General features: G+C 37.1%; 2 protein-coding genes, 1 non-coding gene and 1 pseudogene across 3 annotated transcripts; all 4 read left to right on the top strand.

Moving 5' to 3' along the window:
• The first annotated feature begins 5,158 nt into the window (after window positions 1-5,158).
• LOC104881372 (peroxidase 5-like) lies at window positions 5,159-6,430 on the top strand (annotated as a pseudogene).
• A 1,305-nt stretch (window positions 6,431-7,735) lies between these two features.
• LOC104881373 (peroxidase 5-like) lies at window positions 7,736-9,261 on the top strand. Its single transcript, XM_010661441.3, has 2 exons — window positions 7,736-8,167; window positions 8,334-9,261. The coding sequence occupies exons 1-2, from the start codon at window positions 7,823-7,825 to the stop codon at window positions 9,102-9,104; spliced, it is 1,116 nt and encodes a 371-aa protein (XP_010659743.3). The 5' UTR covers window positions 7,736-7,822; the 3' UTR covers window positions 9,105-9,261.
• Window positions 9,262-11,765: 2,504 nt separating this feature from the next.
• On the top strand, window positions 11,766-12,419 carry LOC104881396 (uncharacterized). Its single transcript, XM_010661511.1, has one exon. It carries the CDS (start codon window positions 11,766-11,768, stop codon window positions 12,417-12,419), a length of 654 nt encoding a protein of 217 aa, XP_010659813.1.
• Window positions 12,420-15,367: 2,948 nt separating this feature from the next.
• Window positions 15,368-15,440, top strand: TRNAF-GAA (transfer RNA phenylalanine (anticodon GAA)). Its single transcript has one exon. It is a non-coding gene; the product is annotated as a tRNA-Phe (tRNA).
• The last annotated feature ends 2,282 nt before the right edge of the window (window positions 15,441-17,722 follow it).

Below are 17,722 nucleotides of genomic sequence, written 5' to 3'. Positions count from 1 at the left end.
GCTCATTTCATTCTGTGTGCAAGAGGAAGAGAGATTGAAGCAAGACAAGACCGAAAGTGCTCATCTGGCTAGCACTTCCAAGGATAAGGGCAAACGAAAGAATAAGGATAATAAGGTTACTGCTTCTAATGGTCCAGAACAAAAGAAACAGAAAGTTGAGGTAACATGTTTCTTTTGTAATAAGCCTGGACATACTAAGAAGGAATGTACCAAGTATGCTGCTTGGCGTGTTAAGAAAGGTATGTTTCTTACTTTGGTCTGTTCTGAAGTTAATTTAGCTTCAATATCTAGAAACACATGGTGGTTAGATTCTGGTGCTACTACTCACATTTGTGTTTCTATGCAGAGTTGCCTGAGTTACCGAAAACCAAGTGATGTTGAAAGATGCATCTATGTCGGAGACGGTCAGTCGATAGAAGTAGAGGCAATAGGGCACTTTAGATTATTATTGAAATCTGGTTATTTTTTGGATTTAATAGATACTTTTGTTGTACCGTCTTTCAGACGGAATTTAATTTCAGTTTCTGTTTTGGACAAATCAGGTTATTGTTGTTCATTTGGAAACAATAGATTTACATTATCTATTAATTCAAATGTTGTAGGAACCGGTTTACTTAATGTTTATGATAATCTATATTTGTTGGAAACTGTTCCGTCCTAAAATGAAACCTTGCATGTGGAATCACGAGGTACAAAACGTAAATTGAATAAAGATAATTCGGCCTCATTGTGGCACAAACGCCTAGGTCATATCTCTAAATCTAGAGTTGAGCGACTTGTGTCCGATGGGATTTTGGATTCACTTGACTTTTCAGATTTTGATATTTGTGTTGAGTGTATTAAAGGAAAACAGACCAAAACAAAGAAATTAGGTGCCAATAGAGCTATAGACATCTTAGAATTAATTCATACAGATATCTGTGGACCATACCCTACGGCATCTTGGAATGGTCAACAGTACTTTATAACATTCATAGATGATTATTCAAGATATGGCTACCTATTTCTTATACATGAGAAATCACAATCATTGGACGTGTTCAAAACATTTAAAGCAGAAGTTGAGTTACAACTCAACAAAAGAATAAAGAGCGTCAGATCTGACCGTGGTGGTGAATACTATGGTAGATATGACGGATCAGGTGAACAACATCCAGGACCATTTGCTAAATACCTAGAGGAATGTGGGATCATCCCTCAATACACCATGCCAGGATCACCTAGCATGAATGGTGTAGCAGAAAGACGAAACCGAACCCTTAAAGACATGGTAAGGAGTATGATTAGTCATTCTACTTTACCCGAAAAACTCTGGGGTGAAGCACTCAAAACGGCAGCTTATATCCTAAATCGGGTGCCAACTAAAGCGGCTGCTAAAACGCCTTATGAGCTTTGGACGGGTCGAAAGCCCAGTTTAAAGCATTTTCATATTTGGGGATGTCCAGCTGAAGCGAGACCTTATAAGCCTCATGAAAAGAAATTGGACTCTAAAATAGTTAGCAGCTACTTTATTGGCTATGCAAAGCGATCAAGGGGTTTTAAATTTTATGATCCTGCTATTAGGTCAATTTTTGAGACAGGAACTGCAACATTTTTTGAGGATGTTGAGTTTGGGGGGAGAAATCAGGCTAGGAATATTGTCTTTGAGGAGGAAGAGGGATCTACTATTGCTTTTGATAATGTACAGGTTTCACTACCTATCATTGATCAAGAAGTAAATTTGGATCCTCAACCAACAGACAATATTGTTCAACCCTTAATTGCAAATGAGGACATTGCTCCTGAAGAACAAACTCAACAACCTCAAGAAAATATGCCATTAAGGAGATCCACTAGAGAGAGGAGAAATGCAATTTCGGACGATTATATCGTATATCTCCAGGAACGTGAGGTAGAAAGTGGAATGATGGAAGATGATCCAATCAACTTCCAGCAAGCCATGAAAAGTTCCAACTCTCAGAAATGGATTGAAGCCATGAATAAAGAGTACAAATCTATGCAAGACAATAAAGTTTGGGAACTTGTCCCATTACCAGTTGGTACGAAGCCCATTGGTTGTAAATGGATATTTAAAACCAAGCGGGATTCAAATGGTAATGTAGAAAGATATAAAGCACATCTTGTAGCTAAAGGCTTTACTCAAAAAGAAGGAATTGACTTCAAAGAGACCTTCTCTCCAGTTTCTACGAAGGACTCTTTCAAGATAATCATGGCACTAGTTGCACATTATGATCTTGAGTTACATCAAATGGATGTTAAAACAGCGTTTCTCAATGGTGACATTGATGAAACAATTTATATGGTACAACCAGAAAATTTTGTGTCCGAAGACTCAAAGAATATGATTTGTAAATTAACTAAATCCATTTATGGGCTCAAGCAAGCTTCTCGTCAGTGGTACTTCAAGTTTCATCAAATTATTGTCTCATATGGTTTTGAGGCAAATCTTATGGATGAATGTGTGTATCACAAATTCAGTGGGAGTAAGTATATTTTCCTGGTTTTATATGTCGATGACATATTGCTAGCCACAAATGATATTAGCATATTGCATGACACCAAGAGATTTTTATCAAAACATTTTGAGATGAAAGATCTTGGTGATGCCTCCTTTGTCTTAGGAATCCAGATACACCGAGATCGTTCTAGGGGTATTTTAGGATTGTCACAAAGGACCTATATTGATAAAGTCCTCCAAAGGTATGGCATGCAAAATAGCAAACCAGGTGATACCCCTGTCGCTAAAGGAGACAAATTCAGTCTTAATCAATGCCCTAAAAATAGTTTAGAAAGTCAAGAAATGCAGAAGATTCCTTACGCTTCGACTGTGGGGAGTCTAATGTATGCTCAGGTATGTACACGTCCGGATATTGTACATTGTTGGCATGTTAGGCAGATATCTAAGTAAACCTGGAATGGATCATTGGAGAGCAGCCAAGAGGGTTATGAGATATTTACAGAGAACAAAAGAGTACATGCTTACATATAGGAGATTGGATCAGTTAGAGTTGATTGGGTATTCCGACTCCGACTTTGTTGGATGCCAAGACAGCAGAAGATCCACATCAGGCTATATTTATCTGTTGGCTGGTGGAGCAATTTCATGGAGGTCTGCCAAACAGACACTCGTAACTTCATCCACCATGGAAGCAGAGTTTGTAGCATGTTATGAGGCATCCAATCAAGGAATATGGCTACGAAATTTTGTCATTGGGCTGCGTGTTCTGAATGGTATTGAAAGACCACTGAAGATATTTTGTGACAATAAATCAGCAGTTTTATATTCCAATAACAACAGGAGTTCTACAAAATCAAAATACATTGATATCAAGTTCCTAGTTGTAAAAGAAAAAGTACAGAGTGGACAGATATCCATAGAGCATATTGGAACAAACTCCATGATAGCGGATCCGCTTACAAAGGGATTACCACCCAAGGTCTTTCATGAGCACACTGCTCATATGGGTGTTGTCTCATTTGAGGATATCCAAATTTAGTGGGAGTTTGTATTATTCATTGTATATTGCTCTATGTTATGTTTAGACTTTATCTATACATTTGGATTGTGTTCTGTAGAAATAAAGTATTCATTTTATTGCACTCTGTTAAATTATGCTAAAGATTTGATCTCAATAAAGTTAAGTTGGACCAGTTGGAAATAGGCATGAATAGATCACATTGCATGTAATTTCCATGCTATGCACTCATGATTGATCTATGTCATTTAGCTGTGCAGATATATGTGACCATTGATTGGTCTAGTAACGATTGATGTAACAAAGGCCACCTTGATCCTATGTCAGTATGGTTAATGGACGAGATTGTTCGGATATACTCTAAGGACATGATAGCAAATTTTGAGCTCATAAGGTTAAGCACATTTATTTGATTACATATGCATGTGGCCCAGTGGGAGATTGTTAGATTAATTTTTGTAATTAATCTATAATTTGGGCCACACATGTAAATAATTAAAATGTGTGTGCTATCATTTAATTAAGCCTAAATATAGTGATCTAATTAATAATTGATTAATTGGCTTAAGGGTATAATTGTCATGAGATTATTGTGTAGATACCATTAGACAATTATTATTTCTATGAGGGGCAGAAATATAATTGTGATAAAATTAAAACTGCCCTAGCGGTTTATAAATAGGGTTATGGTCCCCATTCTACGACTACGCATTCCAATTTCTGAAAATCCTCACAGAGAGAAATTGACACAGAATCTAGTGGCTAGAATTGGAAGACCATCTCAAAGGGTTTTCTTCTTATAAGGTTTCTCCTTCAATGGATTCAGGTATGCTTCCGCTATTATTTTTCTACTCATTGTTTTTAATCAGGAGATTCTAGTATATATGAAATTAGGGTATTCACCTTGTTAAATATTCCAGTATATATGAAATTAGGGTATTCATCTTGATTTGATTATAACAAGAACGACTTACATATTTGCTAATTAAGACTTTCTTAATATCCTCTTAATTTTTTTCAATGAGAATTTTTCTGTTCCAAATTATATATAGGTCTGGCTGCTAACTCATATTTACATTAATATAAAAGACTGAATACTGTCATACATCTAATTGAGGGGAAAAGTCACATGAGATTAAGATCATGGACATATGAAATCTATACTTGTGGGGATTGCTCTCCACCCGCATCGCACGTGGAGTTCACACGCATAATGTACCTCAATGGCTCAATCTTCTTATTTACTTGTCCACTAGCTCTTTATATTATAATAGGACAGCGTGAATCCGACTCAAATGTCAAATTTTGACCTTCTTAGAGCTATTTCATATATATATATATATGAATGAGACTTGGCCAAATTAAGGGGGCTTCTGACATATATGATTATATTTATAATGGGTGTTTGGATATTTTATATTTCATGTAGATATAAAATCTGATGATTTTCATTCCAAGTTGAGAAAACCCACAAAACATTGGGATATTATATGGGCAAAAGGAAAATATAAGATGGAGTCCATTGAAGAAGACCAAGGAAGTATTCAAACTATGACAGCTTCAAGATGCTGAGTTTTGAGCTACACGGTTTTTGAGTTTTACAAGTAAAACCAAGCATCACTCCATCTTCTCCATCTATATATACTTTCCTCATATCACCCAGTCTCTCCATCTCCATCTCTTCTTTAGATTACAACTAGTGCCCAACTCACAACCTCATTCATTTGTTCTCTCACTCAAAAGACAATGGTGAGTTCTTGGGGTACCGGTAGAGTGAAAATGCCAACCTTGCTCTTTTGCATCATGTTCTTTCTCACTGTATCAGTCTCATCTGCATCTCTTAAAGTAGGCTTCTACAAATATACTTGCCCTTCTGCTGAGACAATTGTGAGGAAAGTAGTGAACAAGGCTGTGTCGCAGAATCCTGGCATGGCTGCTGGCCTCATTAGGATGCATTTCCATGACTGCTTTGTTAGGGTATGTTGCTTTCTGCCCTTTAATACTTGAGACAAGTGTGTTTGGTATCCTATATGATATTTAATATAAAGTTGGTGCTGGTACTTATATTGTTACATATATATGTCACAAATTTTCAGGGTTGTGATGGCTCGGTCCTACTTGATTCAACGCCTGGAAATCCATCGGAAAAGGAAAATCCAGCAAATAATCCAAGCTTGAGAGGTTTTGAGGTGATTGATGCTGCAAAGGCTGAAATTGAAGCTCAATGCCCACAAACTGTGTCTTGTGCAGATGTCCTTGCATTTGCCGCACGTGACAGTGCCTACAAGGTTGGAGGAATCAACTATGCCGTGCCATCAGGACGTCGCGATGGAAGAGTATCACTGAAAGATGAGCCTTCCCTACACCTGCCCCCTCCTTTCTTCAATGCCAAACAGCTTGAGGATAATTTTGCACGAAAGGGCCTCACTCTTGATGAAATGGTGACACTCTCTGGGGCACATTCTATAGGGGTGTCCCATTGTTCTTCCTTCTCAAACCGCCTCTATTCTTTCAATGCCACTCACCCTCAAGATCCTTCAATGGACCCCGAGTTTGCTAGACACTTGAAAACCAAGTGTCCCCCGCCATCAAACACAGGCAGTGATCCAACAGTGCCACTTGAGATTCAGACACCAAATAAGCTGGACAATAAGTACTATAAAGATTTGAAGAACACAGGGGCTTATTGGCATCAGATCAGACTCTTTTCTACAGCCCTTCAACAGCGAGGATGGTGAAGAATAATGCAAGGTATGGTGAAAATTGGGGTAATAAGTTTGCAGCAGCAATGGTTAGAATGGGCGCCATTGATGTTCTCACAGGGACCCAAGGCGAGATCAGGAAGAACTGCAGGGTTGTGAACTAGATATTAATACAAAGTTCATTAGCATTCGTGGAAAAATTGGAATTTGTTTGTGTTCTTTAATTGCAGACATTATTTTTTTTGCTCATGACTCGAGTGTAAATCTCCTTTTGAGTATAAGTTCTTGTATTTGATCATCTTTTGATGGAATATATTTGGAAAACAAAAAGCGGAATCATTACATATTTGTTGAGACAGCTTGCTTAATATCTCTTCTTAATTTTACCAGTGAATGTTTTCCTGCTGTAAATGGTCTGGATGCTAACTCATAAAGTGTGTGACATTCTTTTGTCAATTAGCCACGTTACAGTTTCTGGCACGAGTTGACAATGGAGCTAGTAGGCATAAAAACAAAGATATGACTTTTATCATTAGGTATCTGTGTTCCCAGTTGTCCCACATAGAAATGCCACTTATCCAAGAAGCTGCTTACCATGAGCAGTGACTCGGTCACACTTGCTTTTCTGGATGGTTCACCAACATTAGAAATCATATATGCAATAGTTTCTAACTGGGCCAAATGATTGATATAGCTGTGATTTGTCACACTCGCATGATTTTTTTTCAACTTCATTTCACATATGGTTCACTCGGTTGACAGGTCATTCCTAAGAAATATTCAGATAAACGCAAAGAAAATTGTATAGAATATTTTCTATATTAATGTTATTGGTACTTGAAACGTCGTTTTATTAAGATGGAGTCATGGACACGAAAAATCTACACTTGACAGATTGCTTTCCAGCTGCATTTTAAGCGAAGTTCGGCACATGCATATGATATACCTCTTCTTATTAGCTTATCTGATACTAGCTAGTTCTATTTTATTTGAACTATTTGAAGAAATATTATGAATGCCCTACTTAGGAAGGTACCCTTACAAAACCCATTTTTGGAACTACTCATAAAAGCCATGATCTTCTTTAGTTTCCATCGTTCACTGGTTTGACATATTGATATGAGACTTGGTCAAAGGGGTTAATTTCTGAAAAATATTATATGATTCCATTAATTCTAATGGGTGTTTTGACATTCTATATTTGATTTATATATAGAATTTTATCATCTTCAACTCCAGTCGAGAAAGCCCATAGAGAGTTGGGATATTATACAGGCCAAAAAAAATTTGAAAAAGATTTGAGTCCATTGAAGCAGACTGTGGAACAATTCAAACCAGGACAGATTCAAGCTGCTGAGGTTTCAGCTAAATTGGGTGGTTTGACACTTTATCTTTTATATATAATTAATGTTGTCATCTTTATTTGAGAAAGCCCACAGAAGGTTCGGATATTATATGCAGACAAACGAATGAGATTGAGTACTCCAGTGAAGGAGGAGAAAAGAGGAGACTATTACCTTAGAAATTTTCAACTAAGACAGCTTCAATCTGCAGCTGAAGTCAGCTATACACGTTTTTGAGTTTTAGAAGTAAAACCAAACATCACACCATCTTCAACTTCCTCCATCTATATAAACTTTGTCCATGCCACTTATTCTCTCCATCTCCAACTATAACACACTACTTCTCTATCTCTTCCCTCGACAACTAATACCCAACTCATTCTCATTAGTAATCTCTTCTCTCTCACAATCATATACAATGATGGGTTCTCTGGGTGGTAGTGAGAAAATGCCAACCTTTTTCTTTTGCATCATGTTGTTTCTCACTGCATCAGTCTCATCAGCATCCCTTGAAGTGGGGTTCTACAAATCTAGTTGCCCTTCTGCTGAGACAATTGTGAGAAAAGCAGTAAACAAAGCTGTGTCAAAGAATCCCGGCATGGCTGCTGGCCTCATTAGAATGCATTTCCATGACTGCTTTGTTAGGGTATGTTGCTTTCATCCTTCAACACTTGAGACAAGTGTGTTTGGTATATACAATTTATGTTTCCTAGCTTTTTAGAATGAATTTGTCAATATCCCAGATGATATATACTATAAAGTTGGTGGTGGTACTAATGTTGTTATTACATGTATATGTCACAATGTTTCAGGGTTGTGATGGCTCGGTCCTACTTGATTCAACGCCTGGCAATCCATCAGAAAAAGAAAGTCCAGTAAATGATCCAAGCTTGCGGGGTTTTGAGGTGATTGATGAGGCAAAGGCTGAAATTGAAGCTCAATGCCCACAAACTGTGTCTTGTGCAGATGTCCTTGCATTTGCTGCCCGAGACAGCGCCTACAAGGTTGGAGGAATCAACTATGCTGTGCCATCAGGACGCCGTGATGGAAGAATATCACTGAAAGATGAGCCTTCCCTACACCTGCCTCCTCCTTTCTTCAATGCCAAACAGCTTGAGGAAAATTTTGCCCGAAAAGGCCTTACTCTTGATGAAATGGTGACACTCTCTGGGGCACATTCTATTGGAGTGTCACATTGTTCTTCCTTCTCAAACCGCCTCTACTCTTTCAATGCCACTCACCCTCAAGATCCTTCTATAGAGCCTGAATTTGCTAGACACCTAAAAACCAAGTGTCCCCCACCATCAAATACGGGCAGTGATCCAACAGTGCCGCTTGAGGTTCAGACACCCAATAGGCTGGACAACAAGTACTATAAAGATTTGAAGAGCCGCAAGGGCTTATTGACATCAGATCAGACTCTTTTTGATAGCCCTTCAACGGTGAGGATGGTGAAGAATAATGCAAGGTATGGTGCAAATTGGGGTAATAAGTTTGCAGCAGCAATGGTTCAAATGGGCGCCATTGATGTTCTCACAGGGACCCAAGGTGTGATCAGGAAGAATTGTAGAGTTGTGAACTAGATAACACAAAGTTCATAAACATGGAGAAGTTGGAATTGTTTGTATTCTTTGATTTCTTACATTATTTCACTGTTGATTCAATTGTAAATCTCCTATTCCCATTCATATGTGTTTGATCATGTCTAGAGGAAATAAATTTGGAAAACCAGTAGAAGGATTTCATGTTCTATAGCATCACTATGCTGATCATTTTGGACTTCGTCTTTTACAGGTTGTTTCACTCTAACATTTGAATATTGCAGCAAATAATCAAGAAGATATCCAATAAGAAAAAAGGAAGAACAGAAAAACAGAATTTAGTACTTACACATTTTTTTAGCAAAATCTGAGAGGCAAAACAGAAAAAGGATACAAAATTTCGTGAACAAGACACTAGTTCTTTCGCAACCTCAATAAGAAAATTTTGAATTAGGACTGCTAGAGGTAGAACCTCAGCTGCATAAATTCGCTTCATTGTATTGAAACAAGTTGGTAAGTTCTGCTTTGATGAGATGAAACTGACAAAGAAGGTTTACATGAATGTGAAAAGCAGACCAAAATTGATAACTTGATCAGGTTACCCAAGCCAAGCCCATGACCAAATATCTACCAAAAAAATGGGAATTTTTCCATAACCAAATTATCTTTACCAGCATAGTTTAATAGAGTACAGATATGATGTTAAATTATCAGAAATACAACAGTGGAAGAGGCCACTGAAGTAGGCTTATATACTGTTGTTTGAGCCCTGAAGAAGCAGAGAAGAACTGGATCAGCTTCAAGATTCAATGCAGAGGTGCATAATATGATATGATAGAACAATTCTGTAAGTTCTAAATGCCCTGAGAAGCTGAGCCATCAGCACATTTGTGTTGATTCCCACCTTCTCTTTGCACCTGTTCTTTTTCCTTATCTGGTTACAGAGCCAAATTGCTGGCTCTCAGACCTTCCGGGCACCAAAATATTACATGCTTTTTCTGTAATATTTCTTAAAGATTGTGAGATTTCAATGCCAAGTCAGCCTCTTCTCCCTAATGTAAATATGCTAAACCCAGCCATCTCAATCAGGTCGAAGCTTGAAGTTTCCTGCCCCTCCACAAAGTCCTGTTGTATGTATTTCACAAGGACCATCATGAAGTGGAGAACTGATGGAACAGTGGATTCAGTCTAAACTTCTAATCACTGCAATAATAACAGAATGTGGAGGTTCGTGTGTTTGCAGGTTCTGGAAAAGTGCAACCAGTCAGGATTTTCAAGGGAGGTTGATGGGATTTTCACACAGATGTATAAGCAAATAGATTCTTAAGAACCTCTAGGTTATGGAGTTTTGCTGATCAGGGAAGTATCTCAAAATGCAGAAGGGACAAAGGGGGGACAGAAGAGTTATGTTTTTCTTTTGCTTCATCTGCAGGAAGGCAGTTTGACGCTGTATTAATTGGTGTTGTCTGACCCTATCATCGTCGGTGCTACATAAATCACAAAAGTTGAGTGATTCAGATGGATACGCCACTCTTTATTACAACTTACCGATGAAATTGCTTGTGAAATTCATGTTTTGTTAACAACAAATTATTCACAATAAAGAGAAGAAGAAATGACACGGGCCTTTGTTGGGAGGGTTGCTACCTATACAGGCACTCATCTACCTTACTCCCAAGCCAACTCCCAACCGCAGACTGATCTTAGGGTGAAAGAGGAGCAGGGTGGGAACACAGAGTTAGCACTTAAGAAATACCATTCTGCATAAACATTCACAAAAAATTTCATCATCCTATCAAAAAACTTTTCCATGCTTATGTTGAAGCTACCTAAGCTTGAACTTGATGAGTACGGTCAATAAGCTCTAGCAGAATCAAAATTTGGATTCAAGACCATGATCAAAACATCCAACATTATACCGTGGAGAAAGGGAACATGGATCAAATCGGTTATTTACTATAGTTTTCGTATCTGAACTTAGCTCCAAGTCTAATGTATAAGATGAGGTAAGATGAACTGAAAGTTTTTGCAATCCTTGAGTAGTGAACTGCAAGTATGTATCTTGGTTCTGATCATCAATGTGATCAAGTATCAACTAAGGTGATCAAGTATCAACTAAGGTGTGGAGAGTTAATTAATGTAAAGTTGTAAACTCAATCTGGAAGCGTTAGAAAAACTTTTTCAAATTCAACAAACAAATCCACACATGCCATTTTTTAATGTCACAAGGAAAAGCATGCTATGAAACAAACTTGAAATCGCAGCAGGGCCGACGTGTCGTGAAAAATGGCCATAGAGTTATCCTTCCTAGCATGACTCTGCCATGAAGGACAGAGGGAGTTATGGTGATGAAGTAAATGAAATTTAAAAGTGTCTCAGTGGCAGTTAATTGGGAAACAGAGGGTGAAATAAATTCACACATTTATTTTGAGGAAAATGCTGGCAGATCTTAGCCATCTACCACTTATTTCTTTGAGCTTGCTTGAATATTAGTTACCCTTGAGTTTCACTCTCAAATATGTGCGATTTGATAACAAGTAACCCCATGCAAAGTATATATATATATATATATATATATATAAAGAAGGAAAATTTTCAGTATTGCCCTTGAATAAAGACCTATAAATAATGGGAAAATGCTCGTCTAGATTGGTATTGAACACCTAGAAGATGGGTTGTTTAAAGCTTAGGTGTTGGGTGACCATGGTGCTAGTGATGGCTGCAGTGGTGCATGGTGAAAATGAGGGAGGTGGCATGACAGATGGAGCTGACCATGGGCTCAATGAAAAGAAAACAGAAGATGTAAAGCAAGTGCAAACAATTGGGTCTCTTTTTCCAGGTGGAGGCAGCACAGGGCCAGGCATTGGTGTTGTTATACAGCCAGGCATTGGTGGTGGAAGCCTACCACCCTTTAGCAGGAGACCACCCGGTGGAGGTGGAATTGGGCCTGGCTATGGTGGTGGAACCGGGGCAGGACTTGGGGGTAGAACTAGACCCGGGAATGGTGGTGTAACAGGGCCTGGACTTGGCAGATTTGGGCGCCGGTATGGTGGGGGAAATGGGCCTAGGTATGGCGGTGGAATTGGGTCTGGACCGGGCGGTGGCCGTCCTGGTACTGGGCCTGGATCCGGGTACGGGGGTGGAGGGCCAGGTGGATATGACTATGATCCTGATTATGGTAGCCCTGGCGGATCAGATTATGAACCCGGCTATGGTTCGCCGGGCTATGGTGGGCCTGGTGATGGGTTTAACGGTGGAGATGACCCGGGTTACGATGGAGGCGGGTATGGGCCGGGTTATGGAGGGAGAGGGAACTCACATGGCAGAGGTAATGGGGGTGGATATGTTCCACCTTGAGTCATTTCCTTCTTGGTTTAAGGACATTCTGGGTTCTGCTAGCTACTACCCATTTAGCTGTTTCTATGATTTTAGCTTTTATGGGTGTAGTTGTCTCTATATAAATATCGTATGCTCTTGGGTTTCTATGTTTAGGTGTCTATATGAGCTCCATTGTATAATATTCTCAGAAGAATCAACTATGATTTCTTTTGATCTTTCCATGGTTTGGTTATGACTTTGGCTCAAAATATGTACTTTTTCTTGGGAATCAAACAGGACCCAGCTAGCCAAGTGAAAAAACAAGTTCACAAAAGTAGGAACCCTTCAATAAAAAAATTAGGGCACAACCTATCCATTATGTATGCTGCAAAAGCAATAATGAAGACGGAACTGGTCATAAATATCAAACATAATGTTCATATAACTCCATACTGACCATTTGTGTCACATCCTTTCATTTGTTGAGGTCATTCACAAAATCTAAAATAAGCCCTATATCTGCAGTCCAAATGAATGGGACTAGCTAAGACCTTTCCCCTTTGAACTGCCTTGCTGCTTTGTACCATTTGAAGTGTGTGCTGAAACAAAATTAGAGCACAATCTATATACATCCATCACCATCTAGGGTTTAACAAGCAAAAAAATAAAATAAAAATGTAATATGATCATGTTTGTGCTATAGTCTGATCTCATATTTGCACTTCCCTCTACGTAAAAGGCTTACCCAGAAAAGTGTCATAGCTAGCTAGTTCATGTTATGGAGCTTGGTTGCAGAATGAGTACGATAAAAACTACAGCATGAAAACCCTAATTCATATTTGTTAGTTGTTCACTCAAATTGAAAAATCTGCAACATCAAAATGAATTTAATTCTAGCTTGATCGTACACTTCTTCCAGCCAGATCCTTTTATAGGATGGTATCAGTGGGTAGATATGAATTAGTAAGAAACAGTACAAGAAAATGGAAGTGTCTTAAAAGAACACATTATGGAAATGTTCAGAGTTTTAATGGCATTCCACATCCCATCCCTCTTGGTAGGTAGATTTATCATAAATTCAAAACCAATGCCATAAAACCAACTTAAACCCCCCATACTCCTTTGGTGGTGATCTATATATGCACCATTGTTAATTTTGAGAAATGGAGCTGTACATAAAATACTTAGCAGCCTAGGTTTTTCCATACACATAAGATAACTATTGTTGCTTGTGAAAATGATGTGATCTTGTTAAGAGTTAAACTAAGTCTTGTGCATATATATATATATCTATAACCCAACTATGATTTTCTTCATAAATAAAACAACCCTAGCAAAGTAATTTGAAACTTGAAAGGAGCCATATAGGGTATGGCTTGTGTTGTGCAACCATTGAGAACATTTTTGTAACAAATATGGGAACTCTATGCTACTTAGAGGGACATTAATTATAGCAACCCTCCCAAACTGGAAAGGTTCTTAATATAAGAAGGTAGTCATGCAAAGGCTTCTTCACTTCACTGTAACAAGAGAAAGAAAGGGGACACACACAGAGAGATATAGAGACAGAGAGAGAGGAGCTAACATGGAGAGAGTTACTAGGTTGTTGCAGATCTTCACCATCTTCCTTGTAGTTTTTGCATTGGAAGTTAAAGTTGAAGGAGGGAGGATTCTCAAGAGCAAGGGTGATGATCAGGTTGCCCACCCTCAAAACTTCTTTGCAGGGTTTGGCACCTTCCCAACTCCAGGCTTGGCTGCAGGCGTTGGGTTTGGCCCATCAGGGTTCTGCTCCTTCCCAGGGATCGGATGTGTCCGCGTCCAACCCACCAACCCTGGTGGATCTGTTGGTGGTGGCTTACCCATTCCATGATAGTTTGAGGGGCTTCAAGGCTTCTAAGATTAGTAGGCATTTGTTTTGTGGTTTTGCTTGATTAGATTCTATCCAGGTTGTGTGTTTTGTCTCCTTATGAGGTTTTAGGCTCTTGGGTGTTTGTGGGGAAATGGTAACTGTCGTTGTTTGCCATGATTTTATGTAACTCTGTCTTCTTGAGAAATGATCTATTCTGTTTGTGCTTCTTGTTTCTTGGTTGATCAATAGTTTTTTGCATTGGAGATTCTTTACCCTTTGTTGTTACTTGTTAGATATGATGACATTCATAATATTCTCCTTAGAGCTATTCTACATTCTACATTTATGTACAATACAAAAGGTTTTCCAACTATTCATCAAGCTAAAGTTTCCCAACTCCATGAAGTTTGATAAACATGGTTTTTAAGAACAATTACCGAACAAATTCTTAACTTTTAGATTAATTAATAGTTTAGCATGATATTAAAACCTTTGTTTAAAAGAGGTCATGAATTCAAACTTCACCGTATATTTATCGAATATTCAAAAAATTGTTTTTTAATGCTATAGAAGATAAGTTTGACATGATACACTCCCTTAACAATTTGAACTTTTTAAAATAAATAAATAAATAAATTGTAAAATTGTTAGTAAGTAGCTTAATTAAGATATCCTCTGCTAAAGTTTTGTGTGCTCTCCGCATGCAGGAAAATACTAGCATGCATGCAAGGTGGCTGGGTCCTAAAACATCTTAATTTCCAAAGCTTTTTTTAAGAAAAAATGTGGGGATGGACTAGAGGAGGAAATTAAAAGCAAAAGGGATTTTGGGTTGTAGGAGAAACTCGTAGGACTGAAGACCAAGAGAGGGCCCAAAATTAATTTATCAGAGAATATTGTGGGCAGTGGTATACAGATTGGCTCACATTGGGGGTCCAAAAATGCTGCTTGTTATGTGAATGTTGTTGTGGATGGTGGTGGGGTGTTGTTGGGCATGTTGAATTTTGAAGGAGCAACTGTGAGCTACACATAAATAAAATGTTGCAACCTCTCACACCCACTGTCTCTCACTCTTGTCTGGCTGCGACACCTGACCTCCTTTCAATGAAAAAATATTACATATTGGGCAGCAGAGAACATTGCGGGGATAGCTCAGTTGGGAGAGCGTCAGACTGAAGATCTGAAGGTCGCGTGTTCGATCCGCGCTCACCGCATTTTTATTTAGTCTATTTTTTCCTTATTTATATACATTCTTTTTTCTACTAATTTATTTAGTGCAGTTTATGACACATAAGAAAGGATTTTATTGTCTACATAGATTTATTTTGGTAAATCCTTCAATGGGTATTCGGTTTTTCATGAGAAATAAGAAAGGATCTTGTTGTCTAAATAGCTCTAATTGTGTACACCTTTTAATGGGTCAAGTTCGAACAATAATAGGAGACGAAGGCTTTATGTCCACGAGGTTTTGAAATGTTTTTTAACCTCCCCTTTCTTCAAACTTGCTAAAAATTTGAGTTAATTATCAATTTTAGTTTTATTCCGAAGTTTCTACCACGACATAAATTTATAATTTAAATGTATGTACCTTTGTGTCGATTATTTTTATGGGTAATGACTTTATAATATGTTTAGTCTATCATTTCCTTATTTGCATATATTACTTTTGTACTAACTTATTTGAAATAGTTTATGACACATAAGAAAAGATTTCATTTCCTCAACACCTCTATTTGAGCACGTCATTTAATGGGTTAAATCCAAACATCAATGGAAGAGAAAGACTCGATCTCCATAAGGTGTTGAATCATTTTTTAATCGTCATTTTCTTTGGCCTTGCCAAAAGTTTTGGAAGAAGTCCTATATGAAAACTTCGAGATCAAATAAAATATGTTTTTTCCCATTTCTTGTGAATCACTTAAAAAGGATTATCAATTTTAATTTCATTTGGAAGCTTCTACGCGAAGGTATTCAAAACATAAATTTATATGTAAAAATTTATAAAAGTTTGATTCTTGATGGAATCGAATAAAGTTAAGGGATAATAATAATTCATTTTCCTTATATCGTTTTTTTTATATCTTCATTTCGACGTTTTTCTAAGTTACCAACTTTAATTTCAATCGAATATAAAAAATAAAAATAAAAAAGAAGAAAGATTACTGAACTATAACACCATAAAGTAAGTAAAAAACAAGTATGAATTCATTTTCTAGAAAGTGCATATAATTTTTTGAGTTAAATAATAGAAGATTTTTTTAGAGTATACCACACTTAGAGTCTAATAAAGTTGAAAAAGACAATAGCAAATCAAATCAAATTGATGAACGCTTATACTAATAGTAAACCAATACAAACTATTGATCATATATCAATGGTATGGTTGTACCTAATTTCCACCTGATACCTTGTCATTTCATAAAATAATGCATATTATTTAATGCCCAAAACATCAAAAAGTAAGCTCCACTCCTTCCCAAGAGCATGGAAAATGACCCAAATCATGAAAGCAAAAGAATAGAAAAGAGGGCACAATGGAAAAGGTGTCCAAGGTGCTTGGATGTGCTAACATGCCATTCGCATTAGGACAATTATTTGGAGACATAATGCTTAGATTCAATGATAAATCCCCCATTCTTTATTGGGTTGTTAATTAATTTATATTAATTATCTTTTTGTGGGTTTATGGACCAATCTTGATGTGTAAACTACGTGGACTCCTATCTCTTAGTATCTTTTGCAACTTGGAGTATCCTTTAATATCTTTTCATCATCGATCTTTTTATAATTATAAATGAATACATGACGTTTAGCTATTAAAATTCCTAATTCTTATTCTCGACATAAGAAAAGCTTAAACTAGCGTATAAAAGTAGATAATGTTTATAAATTTAAAATATACAAAATTTATTTAAAAAGTATGAATCTGACTTAAATAATAATAATCGAAGCTAAGAAAATCATTTTATCTACTCAAGATTTGAGATAAATATACCTAATTTTTATTAGCTTAAAAGTTCATAATACTTTTTGTTACCAAAAATTTTAGAAGATTATGCAGGTAATAAAAAATTCACTTTCTAGAAAAAAAATTAATTACAAGAAATTCTTAATTTTAGAAAATGGATATTCATTAGGAAATAGGTAGGGATATTTATACTTCTTTTCATATATGGAATTAAGATATGATTATTAAAAAAAATGAAAAACTTGGATTAATCCCCATTTAAAAATAAAAAACAAAAACCTTTTTAAAAAAAATCTTGATCGACTTGGGTGGAGTTGCCATGTGGAAATGAAGTCAAATCATTAGAGGCTTGGGAGGCATGGGCCTGGTGTGGGGCAACCATTAATGGGTTATTAATGTTGAAGTGTATTTTTCCAAAAAAAATAAAAATTGACATATGTACAAAATCAAGTGGCAAAATTTAAGACATGGGCCACCACTGGTTGGACTGAAGAAGGCAAAGAATCAACAATTTCATGTGCAAAAACA

The sequence above is a fragment of the Vitis vinifera genome, chromosome 14 (genome assembly GCF_030704535.1).
Source record: "Vitis vinifera cultivar Pinot Noir 40024 chromosome 14, ASM3070453v1".
Classification (NCBI taxonomy): domain Eukaryota; kingdom Viridiplantae; phylum Streptophyta; class Magnoliopsida; order Vitales; family Vitaceae; genus Vitis; species Vitis vinifera.
This window is presented reverse-complemented; position numbering and strand designations above follow the sequence as displayed.